Genomic DNA, 25146 nt, shown 5'->3' with positions numbered 1-25146 from the left:
CGTCGTTGGCTACCACCTCTCTGTAGACCGTTTTGTCGTCGTTGGCTACCACCTCTCTGTAGGCCGCTTCCTCGTCGTTGGCTACCACCTCTCTGTAGACAGTTTTGTCGTCATTGGCTACCACCTCTCTGTAGGCCGCTTCCTCGTCGTTGGCTACCACCTCTCTGTAGGCCGTTTCGTCGTCGTTGGCTACCACCTCTCTGTAGGCCGCTTCCTCGTCGTTGGCTACCACCTCTCTGTAGACCGTTACGTCGTCGTTGGCTACCACCTCTCTGTAGGCCGTTTTGTCGTCGTTGGCTACCACCTCTCTGTAGACCGTTTCGTCGTCATTGGCTACCACCTCTCTGTAGACCGTTTCGTAGTCGTTGGCTACCACCTCTCTGTAGACCGTTTTGTCGTAGTTGGCTACCACCTCTCTGTAGGCCGCTTCCTCGTCGTTGGCTACCAGCTCTCTGTAGGCCGTTTCGTCGTCGTTGGCTACCACCTCTCTGTAGGCCGCTTCCTCGTCGTTGGCTACCAACTCTCTGTAAACCGTTTTGTCGTCGTTGGCTACCACCTCTCTGTAGACTGTTTCGTCGTCGTTGGCTACCACCTCTCTGTAGGCCGTTTCGTCGTTGTTGGCTACCAGCTCTCTGTACACCGTTTCGTCGTCGTTGCCTACCACCTCTCTGTGGGCCGTTTTGTCGTCGTTGGCTACCATCTCTCTGTAGACCGTTTCGTCGTCGTTGGCTACCACCTCTCTGTAGACCGTTTCGTCGTCGTTGGCTACCACCTCTCTGTAGGCCGTTTCGTCGTCGTTGGCTACCACCTCTCTGTAGGCCTTTTCGTCGTCGTTGGCTACCACCTCTCTGTAGGCCGTTTCGTCGTCGTTGGCTACCACCTCTCTGTAGGCCGCTTCGTCTTCGTTGGCTACCACCTCTCTGTAGGCCGTTTCCTCGTCGTTGGCTCCCACCTCTCTGTAGACCGTTTTGTCGTCGATGGCTACCACCTCTCTGTAGACCGTTTCGTCGTCATTGGCTACCACCTCTCTGTAGACCGTTTCGTCGTCGTTGGCTACCACCTCTCTGTAGACCGTTTTGTCGTCGTTGGCTACCACCTCTATGTAGGCCGCTTCCTCGTCGTTGGCTACCACCTCTCTGTAGACAGTTTTGTCGTCGTTGGCTACCACTTCTCTGTAGGCCTCTTCCTCGTCGTTGGCTACCACCTCTCTGTAGGCCGTTTCGTCGTCGTTGGCTACCACCTCTCTGTAGGCCGCTTCCTCGTCGTTGGCTACCACCTCTCTGTAGGCCGCTTCCTCGTCGTTGGCTACCACCTCTCTGTAGACCGTTACGTCGTCGTTGGCTACCACCTCTCTGTAGGCCGTTTTGTCGTCGTTGGCTACCACCTCTCTGTAGACCGTTTCGTCGTCATTGGCTACCACCTCTCTGTAGACCGTTTCGTCGTCGTTGGCTACCACCTCTCTGTAGACCGTTTTGTCGTAGTTGGCTACCACCTCTCTGTAGGCCGCTTCCTCGTCGTTGGCTACCAGCTCTCTGTAGGCCGTTTCGTCGTCGTTGGCTACCACCTCTCTGTAGGCCGCTTCCTCGTCGTTGGCTACCACCTCTCTGTAAACCGTTTCGTCGTCATTGGCTACCACCTCTCTGTAGACCGTTTTGTCGTCGTTGGCTACCACCTCTCTGTAGACCGTTTCGTCGTCGTTGGCTACCACCTCTATGTAGGCCGCTTCCTCGTCGTTGGCTACCACCTCTCTGTAGGCCGTTTCGTCGTCGTTGGCTACCACCTCTCTGTAGGCCGCTTCCTCGTCGTTGGCTACCACCTCTCTGTAGACCGTTTCGTCGTCGTTGGCTACCACCTCTCTGTAGGCCGTTTCGTCGTCGTCGTTGGCTACCACCTCTCTGTAGGCCGTTTCGTCGTCGTTGGCTACCACCTCTCTGTAGGCCGCTTCGTCGTCGTTGGCTACCACCTCTCTGTAGGCCGTTTCGTCGTCGTTGGCTACCACCTCTCTGTAGGCCGTTTCGTCGTCGTTGGCTACCACCTCTCTGTAGACCGTTTCGTCGTCGTTGGCTACCACCTCTCTGTAGACCGTTTCGTCGTCGTTGGCTACCACCTCTCTGTAGGCCGTTTCGTCATCGTTGGCTACCACCTCTCTGTAGGCCTTTTCGTCGTCGTTGGCTACCACCTCTCTGTAGGCCGTTTCGTCGTCGTTGGCTACCACCTCTCTGTAGGCCGCTTCGTCGTCGTTGGCTACCACCTCTCTGTAGGCCGTTTTGTCGTCGTTGGCTACCACCTCTCTGTAGGCCGCTTCGTCGTCGTTGGCTACCACCTCTCTGTAGGCCGTTTTGTTGTCGTTGGCTACCACCTCTCTGTAGGCCGTTTCGTCGTCGTTGGCTACCACCTCTCTGTAGGCCGTTTTGTCGTCGTTGGCTACCACCTCTCTGTAGACCGTTTTGTCGTCGTTGGCTACCACCTCTATGTAGGCCGCTTCCTCGTCGTTGGCTACCACCTCTCTGTAGGCCGTTTCGTCGTCGTTGGCTACCACCTCTCTGTAGGCCGCTTCCTCGTCGTTGGCTACCACCTCTCTGTAGACAGTTTTGTCGTCGTTGGCTACCACCTCTCTGTAGGCCGCTTCCTAGTCGTTGGCTACCACCTCTCTGTAGGCCGTTTCGTCGTCGTTGGCTACCACCTCTCTGTAGGCCGCTTCCTCGTCGTTGGCTACCACCTCTCTGTAGACCGCTACGTCGTCGTTGGCTACCACCTCTCTGTAGGCCGTTTTGTCGTCGTTGGCTACCACCTCTCTGTAGACCGTTTCGTCGTCATTGGCTACCACATCTCTGTAGACCGTTTCGTCGTCGTTGGCTACCACCTCTCTGTAGACCGTTTTGTCATAGTTGGCTACCACCTCTCTGTAGGCCGCTTCCTCGTCGTTGGCTACCAGCTCTCTGTAGGCCGTTTCGTCGTCGTTGGCTACCACCTCTCTGTAGGCCGCTTCCTCGTCGTTGGCTACCACCTCTATGTAAACCGTTTCGTCGTCATTGACTACCACCTCTCTGTAGACGGTTTTGTCGTCGTTGGCTACCACCTCTCTGTAGACCGTTTCGTCGTCGTTGGCTACCACCTCTATGTAGGCCGCTTCCTCGTCGTTGGCTACCACCTCTCTGTAGGCCGTTTCGTCGTCGTTGGCTACCACCTCTCTGTAGGCCGCTTCCTCGTCGTTGGCTACCACCTCTCTGTAGACCGTTTCGTCGTTGTTGGCTACCACCTCTCTGTAGGCCGTTTCGTCGTCGTCGTTGGCTACCACCTCTCTGTTGTCCGTTTCGTCGTCGTTGGCTACCACCTCTCTGTAGGCCGTTTCGTCGTCGTTGGCTACCAACTCTCTGTAGGCCGTTTCGTCGTCGTTGGCTACCACCTCTCTGTAGGCCGTTTCGTCGTCGTTGGCTACCACCTCTCTGTAGGCCGCTTCGTCGTCGTTGGCTACCACCTCTCTGTAGACCGTTTCGTCGTCGTTGGCTACCACCTCTCTGTAGACCGTTTCGTCGTCGTTGGCTACTATCTCTCTGTAGACCGTTTCGTCGTCGTTGGCTACCACCTCTCTGTAGACCGTTTCGTCGTCGTTGGCTACCACCTCTCTGTAGGCCGTTTCGTCGTCGTTGGCTACCACCTCTCTGTAGGCCTTTTCGTCGTCGTTGGCTACCACCTCTCTGTAGGCCGTTTCGTCGTCGTTGGCTACCACCTCTCTGTAGGCCGCTTCGTCGTCGTTGGCTACCACCTCTCTGTAGGCCGTTTTGTCGTCGTTGGCTACCACCTCTCTGTAGGCCGCTTCGTCGTCGTTGGCTACCACCTCTCTGTAGGCCGTTTTGTTGTCGTTGGCTACCACCTCTCTGTAGGCCGTTTCGTCGTCGTTGGCTACCACCTCTCTGTAGGCCGTTTTGTCGTCGTTGGCTACCACCTCTCTGTAGGCCGCTTCGTCGTCGTTGGCTACCACCTATCTGTGGGCCGTTTTGTCGTCGTTGGCTACCACCTCTCTGTAGGCCGTTTTGTCGTCGTTGGCTACCACCTCTCTGTAGGCCGTTTCGTCGTCATTGGCTACCACCTCTCTGTAGACCGTTTCCTCGTCGTTGGCTACCACCTCTCTGTAGACCGTTTCGTCGTCGTTGGCTACCACGTCTCTGTAGGCCGTTTCCTCGTCTGCTACCACCTCTCTGTAGATCGTTTCGTCGTCGTTGGCTACCACCTCTCTGTAGGCCGTTTCGTCGTCGTTTTATTACCACCTCTCTGTAGGCCGTTTCGTCGTCGTTGGCTACCACCTCTCTGTAGACCGTTTTGTCGTCGTTGGCTACCACCTCTCTGTAGGCCGCTTCCTCGTCGTTGGCTACCACCTCTCTGTAGACAGTTTTGTCGTCATTGGCTACCACCTCTCTGTAGGCCGCTTCCTCGTCGTTGGCTACCACCTCTCTGTAGGCCGTTTCGTCGTCGTTGGCTACCACCTCTCTGTAGGCCGCTTCCTCGTCGTTGGCTACCACCTCTCTGTAGACCGTTACGTCGTCGTTGGCTACCACCTCTCTGTAGGCCGTTTTGTCGTCGTTGGCTACCACCTCTCTGTAGACCGTTTCGTCGTCATTGGCTACCACCTCTCTGTAGACCGTTTCGTCGTCGTTGGCTACCACCTCTCTGTAGACCGTTTTGTCGTAGTTGGCTACCACCTCTCTGTAGGCCGTTTCGTCGTCGTTGGCTACTATCTCTCTGTAGACCGTTTCGTCGTCGTTGGCTACCACCTCTCTGTAGACCGTTTCGTCGTCGTTGGCTACCACCTCTCTGTAGACCGTTTCGTCGTCGTTGGCTACTATCTCTCTGTAGACCGTTTCGTCGTCGTTGGCTACCACCTCTCTGTAGACCGTTTCGTCGTCGTTGGCTACCACCTCTCTGTAGGCCGTTTCGTCGTCGTTGGCTACCACCTCTCTGTAGGCCTTTTCGTCGTCGTTGGCTACCACCTCTCTGTAGGCCGTTTCGTCGTCGTTGGCTACCACCTCTCTGTAGGCCGCTTCCTCGTCGTTGGCTACCACCTCTCTGTAAACCGTTTCGTCGTCATTGGCTACCACCTCTCTGTAGACCGTTTTGTCGTCGTTGGCTACCACCTCTCTGTAGACCGTTTCGTCGTCGTTGGCTACCACCTCTATGTAGGCCGCTTCCTCGTCGTTGGCTACCACCTCTCTGTAGGCCGTTTCGTCGTCGTTGGCTACCACCTCTCTGTAGGCCGCTTCCTCGTCGTTGGCTACCACCTCTCTGTAGACCGTTTCGTCGTCGTTGGCTACCACCTCTCTGTAGGCCGTTTCGTCGTCGTCGTTGGCTACCACCTCTCTGTAGGCCGTTTCGTCGTCGTTGGCTACCACCTCTCTGTAGGCCGTTTCGTCGTCGTTGGCTACCAACTCTCTGTAGGCCGTTTCGTCGTCGTTGGCTACCACCTCTCTGTAGGCCGTTTCGTCGTCGTTGGCTACCACCTCTCTGTAGACCGTTTCGTCGTCGTTGGCTACCACCTCTCTGTAGACCGTTTCGTCGTCGTTGGCTACCACCTCTCTGTAGACCGTTTCGTCGTCGTTGGCTACCATCTCTCTGTAGACCGTTTCGTCGTCGTTGGCTACCACCTCTCTGTAGACCGTTTCGTCGTCGTTGGCTACCACCTCTCTGTAGGCCGTTTCGTCGTCGTTGGCTACCACCTCTCTGTAGGCCTTTTCGTCGTCGTTGGCTACCACCTCTCTGTAGGCCGTTTCGTCATCGTTGGCTACCACCTCTCTGTAGGCCGCTTCGTCGTCGTTGGCTACCACCTCTCTGTAGGCCGTTTTGTCGTCGTTGGCTACCACCTCTCTGTAGGCCGCTTCGTCGTCGTTGGCTACCACCTCTCTGTAGGCCGTTTTGTTGTCGTTGGCTACCACCTCTCTGTAGGCCGTTTCGTCGTCGTTGGCTACCACCTCTCTGTAGGCCGTTTTGTCGTCGTTGGCTACCACCTCTCTGTAGGCCGCTTCGTCGTCGTTGGCTACCACCTATCTGTGGGCCGTTTTGTCGTCGTTGGCTACCACCTCTCTGTAGGCCGTTTTGTCGTCGTTGGCTACCACCTCTCTGTAGGCCGTTTCGTCGTCATTGGCTACCACCTCTCTGTAGACCGTTTCCTCGTCGTTGGCTACCACCTCTCTGTAGACCGTTTCGTCGTCGTTGGCTACCACGTCTCTGTAGGCCGTTTCCTCGTCTGCTACCACCTCTCTGTAGATCGTTTCGTCGTCGTTGGCTACCACCTCTCTGTAGGCCGTTTCGTCGTCGTTTTATTACCACCTCTCTGTAGGCCGTTTCGTCGTCGTTGGCTACCACCTCTCTGTAGACCGTTTTGTCGTCGTTGGCTACCACCTCTCTGTAGGCCGCTTCCTCGTCGTTGGCTACCACCTCTCTGTAGACAGTTTTGTCGTCATTGGCTACCACCTCTCTGTAGGCCGCTTCCTCGTCGTTGGCTACCACCTCTCTGTAGGCCGTTTCGTCATCGTTGGCTACCACCTCTCTGTAGGCCGCTTCCTCGTCGTTGGCTACCACCTCTCTGTAGACCGTTACGTCGTCGTTGGCTACCACCTCTCTGTAGGCTGTTTTGTCGTCGTTGGCTACCACCTCTCTGTAGACCGTTTCGTCGTCATTGGCTACCACCTCTCTGTAGACCGTTTCGTTGTCGTTGGCTACCACCTCTCTGTAGACCGTTTTGTCGTAGTTGGCTACCACCTCTCTGTAGGCCGCTTCCTCGTCGTTGGCTACCAGCTCTCTGTAGGCCGTTTCGTCGTCGTTGGCTACCACCTCTCTGTAGGCCGCTTCCTCGTCGTTGGCTACCACCTCTCTGTAAACCGTTTCGTCGTCGTTGGCTACCACCTCTCTGTAGACTGTTTCGTCGTCGTTGGCTACCACCTCTCTGTAGGCCGTTTCGTCGTCGTTGGCTACCACCTCTCTGTAGGCCGCTTCGTCTTCGTTGGCTACCACCTCTCTGTAGGCCGTTTTGTCGTCGTTGGCTACCACCTCTCTGTGGGCCGCTTCGTCGTCGTTGGCTACCACGTCTCTGTAGGCCGTTTCCTCGTCTGCTACCACCTCTCTGTAGACCGTTTGGTCGTCGTTGGCTACCACCTCTCTGTAGGCCGTTTCGTCGTCGTTTTATTACCACCTCTCTGTAGGCCGTTTCGTCGTCGTTGGCTACCACCTCTCTGTAGACCGTTTTGTCGTCGTTGGCTACCACCTCTATGTAGGCCGCTTCCTCGTCGTTGGCTACCACCTCTCTGTAGGCCGTTTCTTCGTCGTTGGCTACCACCTCTCTGTAGACCGCTTCCTCGTCGTTGGCTACCACCTCTCTGTAGACAGTTTTGTCGTCATTGGCTACAACCTCTCTGTAGGCCGCTTCCTTGTCGTTGGCTACCAACTCTCTGTAGGCCGTTTCGTCGTCGTTGGCTACCACCTCTCTGTAGGCCGCTTCCTCGTCGTTGGCTACCACCTCTCTGTAGACCGTTACGTCGTCGTTGGCTACCACCTCTCTGTAGGCCGTTTTGTCGTCGTTGGCTACCACCTCTCTGTAGACCGTTTCGTCGTCATTGGCTACCACCTCTCTGTAGACCGTTTTGTCGTCGTTGGCTACCACCTCTCTGTAGACCGTTTTGTCGTAGTTGGCTACCACCTCTCTGTAGGCCGCTTCCTCGTCGTTGGCTACCAGCTCTCTGTAGGCCGCTTCCTCGTCATTGGCTACCACCTCTCTGTAAACCGTTTCGTCGTCGTTGGCTACCACGTCTCTGTAGACCGCTTCGTCGTCGTTGGCTACCACCTCTCTGTAGACCGTTACGTCGTCGTTGGCTACCACCTCTCTGTAGGCCGTTTTGTCGTCGTTGGCTACCATCTCTCTGTAGGCCGTTTCGTCATCGTTGGCTACCACCTCTCTGTAGGCCGCTTCCTCGTCGTTGGCTACCACCTCTCTGTAGGCTGTTTCGTCGTCGTTGGCTACCACCTCTCTGTAGGCCGCTTCCTCATCGTTGGCTACCACCTCTCTGTAGACCGTTTCGTCGTCGTTGGCTACCACCTCTCTGTAGACCGCTTCATCGTCGTTGGCTACCACCTCTCTGTAGATCGTTACGTCGTCGTTGGCTACAACCTCTCTGTAGGCCGTTTTGTCGTCGTTGGCTACCACCTCTCTGTAGACCGTTTCGTCGTCGTTGGCTACCACCTCTCTGTAGACCGCTTCGTCGTCGTTGGCTACCACCTCTCTGTAGACCGTTTCGTCGTCGTTGGCTACCACCTCTCTGTAGACCGCTTCGTCGTCGTTGGCTACCACCTCTCTGTAGGCCGTTTTGTCGTCGTTGGCTACCACCTCTCTGTACGCCGTTTCGTCGTCGTTGGCTACCACCTCTCTGTAGACCGTTTCGTCGTCGTTGGATACCACCTCTCTGTAGGCCGTTTCGTCGTCGTTGGCTACCACCTCTCTGTAGACCGCTTCATCGTCGTTGGCTACCACCTCTCTGTAGACCGTTTCGTCGTCGTTGGCTACCACCTCTCTGTAGGCCGTTTCGTCGTCGTTGGCTACCACCTCTCTGTAGGCCTTTTCGTTGTCGTTGGCTACCACCTCTCTGTAGGCCGCTTTGTTGTCGTTGGCTACCACCTCTCTGTAGGCCGTTTCGTCGTCGTTGGCAACCACCTCTCTGTAGACTGTTTCGTCGTCGTTGGCTACCACCTCTCTGTAGACCGTTTCGTCGTCGTTGGCTACCACCTCTCTGTAGGCCGTTTCGTTGTTGTTGGCTACCAGCTCTCTGTACACCGTTTCGTCGTCGTTGCCTACCACCTCTCTGTAGGCTGTTTTGTCGTCGTTGGCTACCACCTATCTGTGGGCCGTTTTGTCGTCGTTGGCTACCACCTCTCTGTAGGCCGTTTTGTCGTCGTTGGCTATCACCTCTCTGTAGGCCGTTTCCTCGTCGTTGGCTACCACCTCTCTGTAGACCGTTTCGTCGTCGTTGGCTACCACGTCTCTGTAGGCCGTTTCCTCGTCGTTGGCTACCACCTCTCTGTAGGCCGTTTCGTCGTCGTTGGCTACCACCTCTCTGTAGGCCGTTTCGTCGTCGTTGGCTACCACCTCTCTGTAGGCCGTTTCGTCGTCGTTGGCTACCACCTCTCTGTAGGCCGTTTCGTCGTCGTTGGCTACCACCTCTCTGTAGACCGTTTCGTCATCGTTGGCTACCACCTCTCTGTAGACCGTTTCGTCGTCGTTGGCTACCACCTCTCTGTAGACCGTTTCGTCGTCGTTGGCTACCACCTCTCTGTAGGCCGCTTCCTCGTCGTTGGCTACCACCTCTCTGTAGGCCGTTTCGTCATCGTTGGCTACCACCTCTCTGTAGGCCGCTTCCTCGTCGTTGGCTACCACCTCTCTGTAGACCGTTACGTCGTCGTTGGCTACCACCTCTCTGTAGGCTGTTTTGTCGTCGTTGGCTACCACCTCTCTGTAGACCGTTTCGTCGTCATTGGCTACCACCTCTCTGTAGACCGTTTCGTTGTCGTTGGCTACCACCTCTCTGTAGACCGTTTTGTCGTAGTTGGCTACCACCTCTCTGTAGGCCGCTTCCTCGTCGTTGGCTACCAGCTCTCTGTAGGCCGTTTCGTCGTCGTTGGCTACCACCTCTCTGTAGGCCGCTTCCTCGTCGTTGGCTACCACCTCTCTGTAAACCGTTTCGTCGTCGTTGGCTACCACCTCTCTGTAGACTGTTTCGTCGTCGTTGGCTACCACCTCTCTGTAGGCCGTTTTGTCGTCGTTGGCTACCACCTCTCTGTACGCCGTTTCGTCGTCGTTGGCTACCACCTCTCTGTAGACCGTTTCGTCGTCGTTGGATACCACCTCTCTGTAGGCCGTTTCGTCGTCGTTGGCTACCACCTCTCTGTAGACCGCTTCATCGTCGTTGGCTACCACCTCTCTGTAGACCGTTTCGTCGTCGTTGGCTACCACCTCTCTGTAGGCCGTTTCGTCGTCGTTGGCTACCACCTCTCTGTAGGCCTTTTCGTTGTCGTTGGCTACCACCTCTCTGTAGGCCGCTTTGTTGTCGTTGGCTACCACCTCTCTGTAGGCCGTTTCGTCGTCGTTGGCAACCACCTCTCTGTAGACTGTTTCGTCGTCGTTGGCTACCACCTCTCTGTAGACCGTTTCGTCGTCGTTGGCTACCACCTCTCTGTAGGCCGTTTCGTTGTTGTTGGCTACCAGCTCTCTGTACACCGTTTCGTCGTCGTTGCCTACCACCTCTCTGTAGGCTGTTTTGTCGTCGTTGGCTACCACCTATCTGTGGGCCGTTTTGTCGTCGTTGGCTACCACCTCTCTGTAGGCCGTTTTGTCGTCGTTGGCTATCACCTCTCTGTAGGCCGTTTCGTCGTCGTTGGCTACCACCTCTCTGTAGACCGTTTCCTCGTCGTTGGCTACCACCTCTCTGTAGACCGTTTCGTCGTCGTTGGCTACCACGTCTCTGTAGGCCGTTTCCTCGTCGTTGGCTACCACCTCTCTGTAGGCCGTTTCGTCGTCGTTGGCTACCACCTCTCTGTAGGCCGTTTCGTCGTCGTTGGCTACCACCTCTCTGTAGGCCGTTTCGTCGTCGTTGGCTACCACCTCTCTGTAGGCCGTTTCGTCGTCGTTGGCTACCACCTCTCTGTAGACCGTTTCGTCATCGTTGGCTACCACCTCTCTGTAGACCGTTTCGTCGTCGTTGGCTACCACCTCTCTGTAGACCGTTTCGTCGTCGTTGGCTACCACCTCTCTGTAGGCCGCTTCCTCGTCGTTGGCTACCACCTCTCTGTAGGCCGTTTCGTCATCGTTGGCTACCACCTCTCTGTAGGCCGCTTCCTCGTCGTTGGCTACCACCTCTCTGTAGACCGTTACGTCGTCGTTGGCTACCACCTCTCTGTAGGCTGTTTTGTCGTCGTTGGCTACCACCTCTCTGTAGACCGTTTCGTCGTCATTGGCTACCACCTCTCTGTAGACCGTTTCGTTGTCGTTGGCTACCACCTCTCTGTAGACCGTTTTGTCGTAGTTGGCTACCACCTCTCTGTAGGCCGCTTCCTCGTCGTTGGCTACCAGCTCTCTGTAGGCCGTTTCGTCGTCGTTGGCTACCACCTCTCTGTAGGCCGCTTCCTCGTCGTTGGCTACCACCTCTCTGTAAACCGTTTCGTCGTCGTTGGCTACCACCTCTCTGTAGACTGTTTCGTCGTCGTTGGCTACCACCTCTCTGTAGGCCGTTTCGTCGTCGTTGGCTACCACCTCTCTGTAGGCCGCTTCGTCTTCGTTGGCTACCACCTCTCTGTAGGCCGTTTTGTCGTCGTTGGCTACCACCTCTCTGTGGGCCGCTTCGTCGTCGTTGGCTACCACGTCTCTGTAGGCCGTTTCCTCGTCTGCTACCACCTCTCTGTAGACCGTTTGGTCGTCGTTGGCTACCACCTCTCTGTAGGCCGTTTCGTCGTTGTTTTATTACCACCTCTCTGTAGGCCGTTTCGTCGTCGTTGGCTACCACCTCTCTGTAGACCGTTTTGTCGTCGTTGGCTACCACCTCTATGTAGGCCGCTTCCTCGTCGTTGGCTACCACCTCTCTGTAGGCCGTTTCTTCGTCGTTGGCTACCACCTCTCTGTAGACCGCTTCCTCGTCGTTGGCTACCACCTCTCTGTAGACAGTTTTGTCGTCATTGGCTACAACCTCTCTGTAGGCCGCTTCCTTGTCGTTGGCTACCAACTCTCTGTAGGCCGTTTCGTCGTCGTTGGCTACCACCTCTCTGTAGGCCGCTTCCTCGTCGTTGGCTACCACCTCTCTGTAGACCGTTACGTCGTCGTTGGCTACCACCTCTCTGTAGGCCGTTTTGTCGTCGTTGGCTACCACCTCTCTGTAGACCGTTTCGTCGTCATTGGCTACCACCTCTCTGTAGACCGTTTTGTCGTCGTTGGCTACCACCTCTCTGTAGACCGTTTTGTCGTAGTTGGCTACCACCTCTCTGTAGGCCGCTTCCTCGTCGTTGGCTACCAGCTCTCTGTAGGCCGCTTCCTCGTCATTGGCTACCACCTCTCTGTAAACCGTTTCGTCGTCGTTGGCTACCACGTCTCTGTAGACCGCTTCGTCGTCGTTGGCTACCACCTCTCTGTAGACCGTTACGTCGTCGTTGGCTACCACCTTTCTGTAGGCCGTTTTGTCGTCGTTGGCTACCACCTCTCTGTAGGCCGTTTCGTCATCGTTGGCTACCACCTCTCTGTAGGCCGCTTCCTCGTCGTTGGCTACCACCTCTCTGTAGGCTGTTTCGTCGTCGTTGGCTACCACCTCTCTGTAGGCCGCTTCCTCATCGTTGGCTACCACCTCTCTGTAGACCGTTTCGTCGTCGTTGGCTACCACCTCTCTGTAGACCGCTTCATCGTCGTTGGCTACCACCTCTCTGTAGATCGTTACGTCGTCGTTGGCTACAACCTCTCTGTAGGCCGTTTTGTCGTCGTTGGCTACCACCTCTCTGTAGACCGTTTCGTCGTCGTTGGCTACCACCTCTCTGTAGACCGCTTCGTCGTCGTTGGCTACCACCTCTCTGTAGACCGTTTCGTCGTCGTTGGCTACCACCTCTCTGTAGACCGCTTCGTCGTCGTTGGCTACCACCTCTCTGTAGGCCGTTTTGTCGTCGTTGGCTACCACCTCTCTGTACGCCGTTTCGTCGTCGTTGGCTACCACCTCTCTGTAGACCGTTTCGTCGTCGTTGGATACCACCTCTCTGTAGGCCGTTTCGTCGTCGTTGGCTACCACCTCTCTGTAGACCGCTTCATCGTCGTTGGCTACCACCTCTCTGTAGACCGTTTCGTCGTCGTTGGCTACCACCTCTCTGTAGGCCGTTTCGTCGTCGTTGGCTACCACCTCTCTGTAGGCCTTTTCGTTGTCGTTGGCTACCACCTCTCTGTAGGCCGCTTTGTTGTCGTTGGCTACCACCTCTCTGTAGGCCGTTTCGTCGTCGTTGGCAACCACCTCTCTGTAGACTGTTTCGTCGTCGTTGGCTACCACCTCTCTGTAGACCGTTTCGTCGTCGTTGGCTACCACCTCTCTGTAGGCCGTTTCGTTGTTGTTGGCTACCAGCTCTCTGTACACCGTTTCGTCGTCGTTGCCTACCACCTCTCTGTAGGCTGTTTTGTCGTCGTTGGCTACCACCTATCTGTGGGCCGTTTTGTCGTCGTTGGCTACCACCTCTCTGTAGGCCGTTTTGTCGTCGTTGGCTATCACCTCTCTGTAGGCCGTTTCGTCGTCGTTGGCTACCACCTCTCTGTAGACCGTTTCCTCGTCGTTGGCTACCACCTCTCTGTAGACCGTTTCGTCGTCGTTGGCTACCACGTCTCTGTAGGCCGTTTCCTCGTCGTTGGCTACCACCTCTCTGTAGGCCGTTTCGTCGTCGTTGGCTACCACCTCTCTGTAGGCCGTTTCGTCGTCGTTGGCTACCACCTCTCTGTAGGCCGTTTCGTCGTCGTTGGCTACCACCTCTCTGTAGGCCGTTTCGTCGTCGTTGGCTACCACCTCTCTGTAGACCGTTTCGTCATCGTTGGCTACCACCTCTCTGTAGACCGTTTCGTCGTCGTTGGCTACCACCTCTCTGTAGACCGTTTCGTCGTCGTTGGCTACCATCTCTCTGTAGACCGTTTCGTCGTCGTTGGCTACCACCTCTCTGTAGACCGTTTCGTCGTCGTTGGCTACCACCTCTCTGTAGGCCGTTTCGTCGTCGTTGGCTACCACCTCTCTGTAGGCCTTTTCGTCGTCGTTGGCTACCACCTCTCTGTAGGCCGTTTCGTCGTCGTTGGCTACCACCTCTCTGTAGGCCGCTTCGTCGTCGTTGGCTACCACCTCTCTGTAGGCCGCTTCGTCGTCGTTGGCTACCACCTCTCTGTAGGCCGTTTCGTCGTCGTTGGCTACCACCTCTCTGTAGGCCGTTTCGTCGTCGTTGGCTACCACCTCTCTGTAGGCCGTTTTGTCGTCGTTGGCTACCACCTCTCTGTAGGCCGCTTCGTCGTCGTTGGCTACCACCTATCTGTGGGCCGCTTCGTCGTCGTTGGCTACCACCTATCTGTGGGCCGTTTTCTCGTCGTTGGCTACCACCTCTCTGTAGGCCGTTTTGTCGTCGTTGGCTACCACCTCTCTGTAGGCCGTTTCGTCGTCATTGGCTACCACCTCTCTGTAGACCGTTTCCTCGTCGTTGGCTACCACGTCTCTGTAGGCCGTTTCCTCGTCTGCTACCACCTCTCTGTAGACCGTTTCGTCGTCGTTGGCTACCACCTCTCTGTAGGCCGTTTCGTCGTCGTTTTATTACCACCTCTCTGTAGGCCGTTTCGTCGTCGTTGGCTACCACCTCTCTGTAGGCCGTTTCGTCGTCGTTGGCTACCACCTCTCTGTAGGCCGTTTCGTCATCGTTGGCTACCACCTCTCTGTAGGCCGTTTCGTCGTCGTTGGCTACCACCTCTCTGTAGACCGTTTCGTCATCGTTGGCTACCACCTCTCTGTAGACCGTTTCGTCGTCGTTGGCTACCACCTCTCTGTAGACCGTTTCGTCGTCGTTGGCTACCATCTCTCTGTAGACCGTTTCGTCGTCGTTGGCTACCACCTCTCTGTAGACCGTTTCGTCGTCGTTGGCTACCACCTCTCTGTAGGCCGTTTCGTCGTCGTTGGCTACCACCTCTCTGTAGGCCTTTACGTCGTCGTTGGCTACCACCTCTCTGTAGGCCGTTTTGTTGTCGTTGGCTACCACCTCTCTGTAGGCCGCTTCGTCGTCGTTGGCTACCACCTCTCTGTAGGCCGTTTTGTCGTCGTTGGCTACCACCTCTCTGTAGGCCGCTTCGTCGTCGTTGGCTACCACCTATCTGTGGGCCGTTTTGTCGTCGTTGGCTACCACCTCTCTGTAGGCCGTTTTGTCGTCGTTGGCTACCACCTCTCTGTAGGCCGTTTCGTCGTCATTGGCTACCACCTCTCTGTAGACCGTTTCCTCGTCGTTGGCTACCACCTCTCTGTAGACCGTTTCGTCGTCGTTGGCTACCACGTCTCTGTAGGCCGTTTCCTCGTCTGCTACCACCTCTCTGTAGACAGTTTCGTCGTCGTTGGCTACAACCTCTCTGTAGGCCGTTTCGTCGTCGTTGGCTACCACCTCTCTGTAGGCCTTTTCGTCGTCGTTGGCTACCACCTCTCTGTAGGCCGTTTTGTCGTCGTTGGCTACCACCTCTCTGTAGGCCGCTTCGTCGTCGTTGGCTACCACCTCTCTGTAGGCCGTTTTGTCGTCGTTGGCTACCACCTCTCTGTAGGCTGCTTCGTCGTCGTTGGCTACCACCTCTCTGTAGGCCATTTTGTCGTCGTTGGCTACCACCTCTCTGTAGGCCATTTTGTCGTCGTTGGCTACCACCTCTCTGTAGGCCGTTTCGTCGTCGTTGGCTACCACCTCTCTGTAGGCCATTTTGTCGTCGTTGGCTACCACCTCTCTGTAGGCCATTTTGTCGTCGTTGGCTACCACCTCTCTGTAGGCCATTTTGTCGTCGTTGGCTACCACCTCTCTGTAGGCCATTTTGTCGTCGTTGGCTACCACCTCTCTGTAGGCCGTTTTGTCGTCGTTGGCTACCACCTCTCTGTAGGCCGTTTCGTCGTCATTGGCTACCACCTCTCTGTAGGCCGTTTTGTCGTCGTTGGCTACCACCTCTCTGTAGGCTGCTTCGTCGTCGTTGGCTACCACCTCTCTGTAGGCCATTTTGTCGTCGTTGGCTACCACCTCTCTGTAGGCCATTTTGTCGTCGTTGGCTACCACCTCTCTGTAGGCCGTTTCGTCGTCGTTGGCTACCACCTCTCTGTAGGCCATTTTGTCGTCGTTGGCTACCACCTCTCTGTAGGCCATTTTGTCGTCGTTGGCTACCACCTCTCTGTAGGCCATTTTGTCGTCGTTGGCTACCACCTCTCTGTAGGCCATTTTGTCGTCGTTGGCTACCACCTCTCTGTAGGCCGTTTTGTCGTCGTTGGCTACCACCTCTCTGTAGGCCATTTTGTCGTCGTTGGCTACCACCTCTCTGTAGGCCATTTTGTCGTCGTTGGCTACCACCTCTCTGTAGGCCTTTTCTTCGTCGTTGGCTAAAAAAACAGTGTTTAAACATTCTAGGGCGTTCTGCTAGCGGAACCTCTCGACAACATTCCGCTGAAAAGGCAATTCAAAAATACTTAAGTCCAATACAGCAAATGAAAGATAAACATCTTGTTAATCTACCCATCATGTCCGATTTCGCTTTACAGCGAAAGCACAACAATGATAATGTTAGGTCAGAGCCAAACACAGCCATTTTTCCAGACAAATATAGGAGTCACAAAAGGCAGAAATAGAGATAAAATTAATCACCAACCTTTGATGATCTTCATCAGATGACACTCATAGGACATCATGTTACACAATACATGTATGTTTTTTTCAATAATGTGCATATTTATATAAAAAAATCTCAGTATACGTTGGCGCTTTACGTGCATTAATGTTTTGATTCCAAAACATCCGGTGATTTTGCAGAAACATTGATAAAAGATACGTGTTATTCACAGAATTAAAGATCGACTCCTCCTTAATGCAAACGCTGTGTCAGATTATTTTTTTACTTTACGGAAAAAGCATAATCTGAGTACGGCACAATCCAGCCAAAGAAATATCCACCATGTTGGAGTCAACAGAAGTTAGAAATAACATTACAAATATACACTTACCTTTGATGATCTTCATCAGAAGGCACTCCCAGGAATCCCAGTTCGACAATAAATTACTGATTTGACTTTGTGACTGATTTGTTCCATAACGTCCAATAGCCACTTGTTGTTAGCGTGTTCAGCCCAGTAATCCATCTTCGTGAGGCACGAGCACTTCGTCCAGACAAAAACTTGAAAAGTTCCGTTACAGGTCGTAGAAACATTTCAAGCGATGTATGGAATCAATCTTTAGGATGTTTTTAACATAAATCATCAATAAGGTTCCAACCGGAGAGTTCCATTGTCGGAAGAAAAGCACTGGAACGAGAGCTAACTCTGTCGGGAGCGCACGTCACGAGCCTGAGACACTCTGCCAGACCACTGACTCAAACAGCTCTCATGAGCACCTCATTTATAGTAGAACCCTGAAACAAGTTTCTAAAGATGGTTGACATCTAGTGGAAGCCTTAGGAAGTGCAACTTGACCCTATAGACACTGTGTATTCAGTAGGCCAAGCTTTGAAAAACTACAAACCTCAGATTTCCCACTTCCTGGTTGGATTTTTATCAGGTTTTCGTCTGCAATATGAGTTCTGTTATACTCACAGACATTATTCAAACAGTTTTAGAAACTTCAGAGTGTTTTCTATCCAATACTAATAATAATATGCATATATTAGCATCTGGGGCAGAGTAGGAGGCAGTTCACTCTGGGCACACTATTCATCCAAAAGTGAAAATGCTGCCCCCTATCTCAGAAATTAAACCCTTTACAATGAAGATCTGTGAAGTTACTCTGATTTTTACTAATTATCTTTGAAAGACAGGGTCCTGAAAAGGGGATGTTTATTTTTTTGAGTATATGTCTCGCTCTCTTCTTGACAAAAAAAAAATACAAAAAATTTACAAAGAAAGATCTAATCCTGTCCCCAGTAGTAACTCATCATAATGACTAGTCTTGTCCCCAGTAGTAACTCATCATAATGACTAGTCCTGTCCCCAGTAGTAACTCATCATAATGACTAGTCCTGTCCCCAGTAGTAACTCATCATAATGACTAGTCCTGTCCCCAGTAATAACATCATAATGACTAGTCCTGTCCCCAGTAGTAACTCATCATAATGACTAGTCCTGTCCCCAGTAGTAACATCATAATGACTAGTCCTGTCCCCAGTAATAACACCATAATGACTAGTCCTGTCCCCAGTAATAACATCATAATGACTAGTCCTGTCCCCAGTAATAACATCATAATGACTAGTCCTGTCCCCAGTAGTAACATCATAATGACTAGTCCTGTCCCCAGTAGTAACTCATCATAATGACTAGTCCTGTCCCCAGTAGTAACTCATCATAATGACTAGTCCTGTCCCCAGTAGTAACTCATCATAATGACTAGTCCTGTCCCCAGTAGTAACTCATCATAATGACTAGTCCTGTCCCCAGTAGTAACTCATCATAATGACTAGTCTTGTCCCCAGTAGTAACTCATCATAATGACTAGTCCTGTCTCCAGTAGTAACTCATCATAATGACTAGTCTTGTCCCCAGTAGTAACTCATCATAATGACAAGTCCTGTCCCCAGTAGTAACTCATCATAATGACTAGTCCTGTCCCCAGTAATAACTCATCATAATGACTAGTCCTGTCCCCAGTAGTAACATCATAATGACTAGTCCTGTCTCCAGTAGTAACTCATCATAATGACTAGTCCTGTCCCCAGTAGTAACTCATCATAATGACTAGTCCTGTCCCCAGTAGTAACTCATCATAATGACTAGTCTTGTCCCCAGTAGTAACATCATAATGACTAGTCCTGTCCCCAGTAGTAACTCATCATAATGACTAGTCCTGTCCCCAGTAATAACATCATAATGACTAGTCCTGTCCCCAGTAATAACATCATAATGACTAGTCCTGTCCCCAGTAATAACACCATAATGACTAGTCCTGTCCCCAGTAATAACATAATAATGACTAGTCCTGTCCCCAGTAGTAACTCATCATAATGACTAGTCTTGTCCCCAGTAGTAACTCATCATAATGACTAGTCCTGTCCCCAGTAATAACATCATAATGACTAGTCCTGTCCCCAGTAGTAACATCATAATGACTAGTCCTGTCCCCAGTAGTAACTCATCATAATGACTAGTCCTGTCCCCAGTAATAACATCATAATGACTAGTCCTGTCCCCAGTAATAACATCATAATGACTAGTCCTGTCCCCAGTAATAACATAATAATGACTAGTCCTGTCCCCAGTAATAACATCATAATGACTAGTCCTGTCCCCAGTAGTAACATCATAATGACTAGTCCTGTCCCCAGTAATAACATCATAATGACTAGTCCTGTCCCCAGTAGTAACATCATAATGACTAGTCCTGTCCCCAGTAATAACATCATAATGACTAGTCCTGTCCCCAGTAATAACATCATAATGACTAGTCCTGTCCCCAGTAATAACATCATAATGACTAGTCCTGTCCCAGTAATAACATCATAATGACTAGTCCTGTCCCCAGTAATAACATCATAATGACTAGTCCTGTCCCCAGTAATAACATCATAATGACTAGTCCTGTCCCCAGTAATAACACCATAATGACTAGTCCTGTCCCCAATAGTAACATCATAATGATTAGTCCTGTCCCCAGTAATAACATCATAATGACTAGTCCTGTCCCCAGTAATAACATCATAATGACTAGTCCTGTCCCCAGTAATAACATCATAATGACTAGTCCTGTCCCCAGTAGTAACATCATAATGACTAGTCCTGTCCCCAGTAATAACATCATAATGACTAGTCCTGTCCCCAGTAATAACATCATAATGACTAGTCCTGTCCCCAGTAATAACATCATAATGACTAGTCCTGTCCCCAGTAATAACATCATAATGACTAGTCCTGTCCCCAGTAGTAACTCATCATTATTAGTTAAAATATTGGTTTCTTAAATGTTAATGACAGTTTGAGAATGACTTCTGTAAATGTGTCTGATGGAAATGATCTTTGTATTTCATGTTTAGTCTCCCTTCTCAATCTCTCTCAGTCTGTCGGGGAATCCTCCGTTCTACGACGAGACAGAAGAAGAGGACACAGACCTTCACAACCGGATCATCTTCTGTCGTATCATAGCCGGGGAGTTTGAGTTTGACGCTCCTTACTGGGACGACATCTCTGTTCCAGGTACACAACTCTGAAGAAGAAATGACTTCTTACTGGTGGTACCTGTCTTTAATGTAGCAGCACGGATGTCCCTGATAGCTGCTTGTTTTGACAGAGGTGTTTACCTGCCAGAACTGACTGTGATAGCTGCTTGTTTTGACAGAGGTGTTTACCTGCCAGAACTGACTGTGATAGCTGCTTGTTTTGACAGAGGTGTTTACCTGCCAGAACTGACTGTGATAGCTGCTTGTTTTGACAGAGGTGTTTACCTGCCAGAACTGACTGTGATAGCTGCTTGTTTTGACAGAGGTGTTTACCTGCCAGAACTGACTGTGATAGCTGCTTGTTTTGACAGAGGTGTTTACCTGCCAGAACTGACTGTGATAGCTGCTTGTTTTGACAGAGGTGTTTACCTGCCAGAACTGACTGTGATAGCTGCTTGTTTTGACAGAGGTGTTTACCTGCCAGAACTGACTGTGATAGCTGCTTGTTTTGACAGAGGTGTTTACCTGCCAGAACTGACTGTGATAGCTGCTTGTTTTGACAGAGGTGTTTACCTGCCAGAACTGACTGTGATAGCTGCTTGTTTTGACAGAGGTGTTTACCTGCCAGAACTGACTGTGATAGCTGCTTGTTTTGACAGAGGTGTTTACCTGCCAGAACTGACTGTGATAGCTGCTTGTTTTGACAGAGGTGTTTACCTGCCAGAACTGACTGTGATAGCTGCTTGTTTTGACAGAGGTGTTTACCTGCCAGAACTGACTGTGATAGCTGCTTGTTTTGACAGAGGTGTTTACCTGCCAGAACTGACTGTGATAGCTGCTTGTTTTGACAGAGGTGTTTACCTGCCAGAACTGACTGTGATAGCTGCTTGTTTTGACAAAGGTGTTTACCTGCCAGAACTGACTGTGATAGCTGCTTGTTTTGACAGAGGTGTTTACCTGCCAGAACTGACTGTGATAGCTGCTTGTTTTGACAGAGGTGTTTACCTGCCAGAACTGACTGTGATAGCTGCTTGTTTTGACAGAGGTGTTTACCTGCCAGAACTGACTGTGATAGCTGCTTGTTTTGACAGAGGTGTTTACCTGCCAGAACTGACTGTGATAGCTGCTTGTTTTGACAGAGGTGTTTACCTGCCAGAACTGACTGTGATAGCTGCTTGTTTTGACAGAGGTGTTTACCTGCCAGAACTGACTGTGATAGCTGCTTGTTTTGACAGAGGTGTTTACCTGCCAGAACTGACTGTGATAGCTGCTTGTTTTGACAGAGGTGTTTACCTGCCAGAACTGACTGTGATAGCTGCTTGTTTTGACAAAGGTGTTTACCTGCCAGAACTGACTGTGATAGCTGCTTGTTTTGACAGAGGTGTTTACCTGCCAGAACTGACTGTGATAGCTGCTTGTTTTGACAGAGGTGTTTACCTGCCAGAACTGACTGTGATAGCTGCTTGTTTTGACAGAGGTGTTTACCTGCCAGAACTGACTGTGATAGCTGCTTGTTTTGACAAAGGTGTTTACCTGCCAGAACTGACTGTGATAGCTGCTTGTTTTGACAGAGGTGTTTACCTGCCAGAACTGACTGTGATAGCTGCTTGTTTTGACAAAGGTGTTTACCTGCCAGAACTGACTGTGATAGCTGCTTGTTTTGACAAAGGTGTTTACCTGCCAGAACTGACTGTGATAGCTGCTTGTTTTGACAGAGGTGTTTACCTGCCAGAACTGACTGTGATAGCTGCTTGTTTTGACAGAGGTGTTTACCTGCCAGAACTGACTGTGATAGCTGCTTGTTTTGACAGAGGTGTTTACCTGCCAGAACTGACTGTGATAGCTGCTTGTTTTGACAGAGGTGTTTACCTGCCAGAACTGACTGTGATAGCTGCTTGTTTTGACAGAGGTGTTTACCTGCCAGAACTGACTGTGATAGCTGCTTGTTTTGACAGAGGTGTTTACCTGCCAGAACTGACTGTGATAGCTGCTTGTTTTGACAGAGGTGTTTACCTGCCAGAACTGACTGTGATAGCTGCTTGTTTTGACAAAGGTGTTTACCTGCCAGAACTGACTGTGATAGCTGCTTGTTTTGACAGAGGTGTTTACCTGCCAGAACTGACTGTGATAGCTGCTTGTTTTGACAGAGGTGTTTACCTGCCAGAACTGACTGTGATAGCTGCTTGTTTTGACAGAGGTGTTTACCTGCCAGAACTGACTGTGATAGCTGCTTGTTTTGACAAAGGTGTTTACCTGCCAGAACTGACTGTGATAGCTGCTTGTTTTGACAGAGGTGTTTACCTGCCAGAACTGACTGTGATAGCTGCTTGTTTTGACAGAGGTGTTTACCTGCCAGAACTGACTGTGATAGCTGCTTGTTTTGACAGAGGTGTTTACCTGCCATAACTGACTGTGATAGCTGCTTGTTTTGACAAAGGTGTTTACCTGCCAGAACTGACTGTGATGGCTGCTTGTTTTGACAGAGGTGTTTACCTGCCAGAACTGACTGTGATAGCTGCTTGTTTTGACAGAGGTGTTTACCTGCCAGAACTGACTGTGATAGCTGCTTGTTTTGACAGAGGTGTTTACCTGCCAGAACTGACTGTGATAGCTGCTTGTTTTGACAGAGGTGTTTACCTGCCATAACTGACTGTGATAGCTGCTTGTTTTGACAAAGGTGTTTACCTGCCAGAACTGACTGTGATAGCTGCTTGTTTTGACAGAGGTGTTTACCTGCCAGAACTGACTGTGATAGCTGCTTGTTTTGACAGAGGTGTTTACCTGCCAGAACTGACTGTGATAGCTGCTTGTTTTGACAGAGGTGTTTACCTGCCAGAACTGACTGTGATAGCTGCTTGTTTTGACAGAGGTGTTTACCTGCCAGAACTGACTGTGATAGCTGCTTGTTTTGACAGAGGTGTTTACCTGCCAGAACTGACTGTGATAGCTGCTTGTTTTGACAGAGGTGTTTACCTGCCAGAACTGACTGTGATAGCTGCTTGTTTTGACAAAGGTGTTTACCTGCCAGAACTGACTGTGATAGCTGCTTGTTTTGACAGAGGTGTTTACCTGCCAGAACTGACTGTGATGTACAGGTTGTCTTCGCTGTGTTCCTTAGTTCCACAATTAGTCGCTCTGGATGAGACGAGTGTCTGCTAAATCAGCAACTCCGGTCCTCCAGTACCCCCAACAGCCCAACTCCGGTCCTCCAGTCCCCCCAACAGCCCAACTCCAGTACTCCAGTCCCCCCAACAGCCCTCCTCCGGTACACCCAACAGCCCAACTCCGGTCATCCAGTACCCCCAACAGCCCAACTCCGGTCCTCCAGTACCCCCAACAGCCCAACTCCGGTCCTCCAGTACCCCCAACAGCCCAACTCCAGTACCCCAACAGCCCAACTCCGGTACTCCAGTACCCCCAACAGCCCAACTCCAGTCCTCCAGTACCCCCAACAGCCCAACTCCAGTCCTCCAGTACCCCCAACAGCCCAACTCCAGTACCCCCAACAGCCCAACTCCAGTCATCCAGTACCCCCAACAGCCCAACTCCAGTACCCCCAACAGCCCAACTCCAGTACCCCCAACAGCCCAACTCCGGTACCCCCAACAGCCCAACTCCGGAGGACCAGGGTTGGAAACCCCTGTTATAAATGACCAAAATGTTAAATGTAGAGACAGCCACTAGAGGGGGTAATGTAGAGACAACCACTAGAGGGGGTAATGTAGAGACAACCACTAGAGAGGGTAATGTAGAAACAACCACCAGAGGGGGTAGTGTAGAGACAATCACTAGAGGGGGTAATGTAGAAAAACCACTAGAGGGGGTAATGTAGAGACAACCACTAGAGGGGGTAATGTAGAGACAACCACTAGATGGGGTAATGTAGTGCATGTCACTAGAGGGGGTAATGTAGTGCAGGTCCACTAGAGGGGGGTAATGTAGTGTAGGTCCACTAGAAGGGGTAATGTAGTGCTGGTCCACTAGAGGGGGGTAATGTAATTTATGTCCATAGAGGGGGTAATGCTGTGCAGGTCCACTAGTGCAGGTCCACTAGAGGGGGGTAATGTAGTGCAGGTCCACTAGAGGGGGTAATGCAGTGCAGGTCCACTAGAGGGGGGTAATGAGGTGCAGGTCCGCTAGAGGGGGTAATGCAGTGCAGGTCCACTAGAGGGGGTAATGTAGTGCAGGTCCACTAGAGGGGGTAATGTAGTGCAGGTCCACTAGAGGGGGGAAATTTAGTGCAGGTCCACTAGAGGGGGGCAATGCAGTGCAGATCCACTAGAAGGGGGTAATGTAGTGCAGGTCCCCTAGAGGGGGTAATGTAGTGCAGGTCCACTAGAGGGGGATAATGAGGTGCAGGTCCACTAGAGGGGGGTAATGTGGTGCAGGTCCTATAGAGGGGGTAATGTAATGCAGGTTCACTACAGGGGGTAATGAGGTGCAGGTCCACTAGAGGGGTGTAATGTGGTGCAGGTCCACTAGAGGGGGTAATGTAGTGCAGGTCCACTAGAGGGGGGTAATGAGGTGCAGGTCCACTAGAGGGGGGTAATGTGGTGCAGGTCCACTAGAGGGTGTAATGCAGTGCAGGTACACTAGACGGGGGTAATGTAGTGCAGGTCCACTAGAGGGGGGTAATGTAGTGCATGTCCACTAGAGGGGGTAATGAGGTGCAGGTCCACTAGAGGGGGTAATGTAGTGCAGGTCCACTAGAGGGGGGTAATGTAGTGCAGGTCCACTAGAGGGGGTAATGCAGTGCAGGTCCACTAGAGGGGGGTAATGCAGTGCAGGTCCACTAGAGGGGGTAATGTAGTGCAGGTCCACTAGAGGGGGGTAATGTAGTGCATGTCCACTAGAGGGGGGTAATGTAGTGCAGGTCCACTAGAGGGGGTAATGTAGTGCATGTCCACTAGAGGGGGTAATGTAGTGCATGTCCACTAGAGGGGGTAATGCAGTGCAGGTCCACTAGAGGGGGTAATGCAGTGCAGGTCCACTAGACGGGGGTAATGTAGTGCAGGTCCACTAGAGGGGGTAATGTAGTGCATGTCCACTAGAGGGGCGTAATGTAGTGCAGGTCCACTAGAGGGGGTAATGTAGTGCAGGTCCACTAGAGGGGGGTAATGTAGTGCATGTCCACTAGAGGGGCGTAATGTAGTGCAGGTCCACTAGAGGGGGTAATGTAGCACAGGTCCACTAGAGGGGGGTAATGTAGTGCATGTCCACTAGAGGGGCGTAATGTAGTGCAGGTCCACTAGAGGGGG

General features: G+C 52.1%; 1 protein-coding gene across 1 annotated transcript in view; it reads left to right on the top strand.

The window, feature by feature from the left end:
- The window catches only part of LOC110532859 (uncharacterized), a 96189-nt gene that overhangs the window by 60844 nt on the left and 10199 nt on the right, over window positions 1-25146 (top strand). The window contains exon 3 of the mRNA XM_090185586.1: window positions 19789-19925. Coding sequence (XP_090041712.1) covers window positions 19789-19925 — 137 coding nt within the window. The remainder of the gene's footprint in view (window positions 1-19788; window positions 19926-25146) is intronic.

The sequence above is a fragment of the Oncorhynchus mykiss genome, chromosome 9, assembly GCF_057628025.1.
Source record: "Oncorhynchus mykiss isolate SJ-2025 chromosome 9, ASM5762802v1, whole genome shotgun sequence".
NCBI classification, from domain to species: Eukaryota; Metazoa; Chordata; class Actinopteri; order Salmoniformes; family Salmonidae; genus Oncorhynchus; species Oncorhynchus mykiss.
This window is presented reverse-complemented; position numbering and strand designations above follow the sequence as displayed.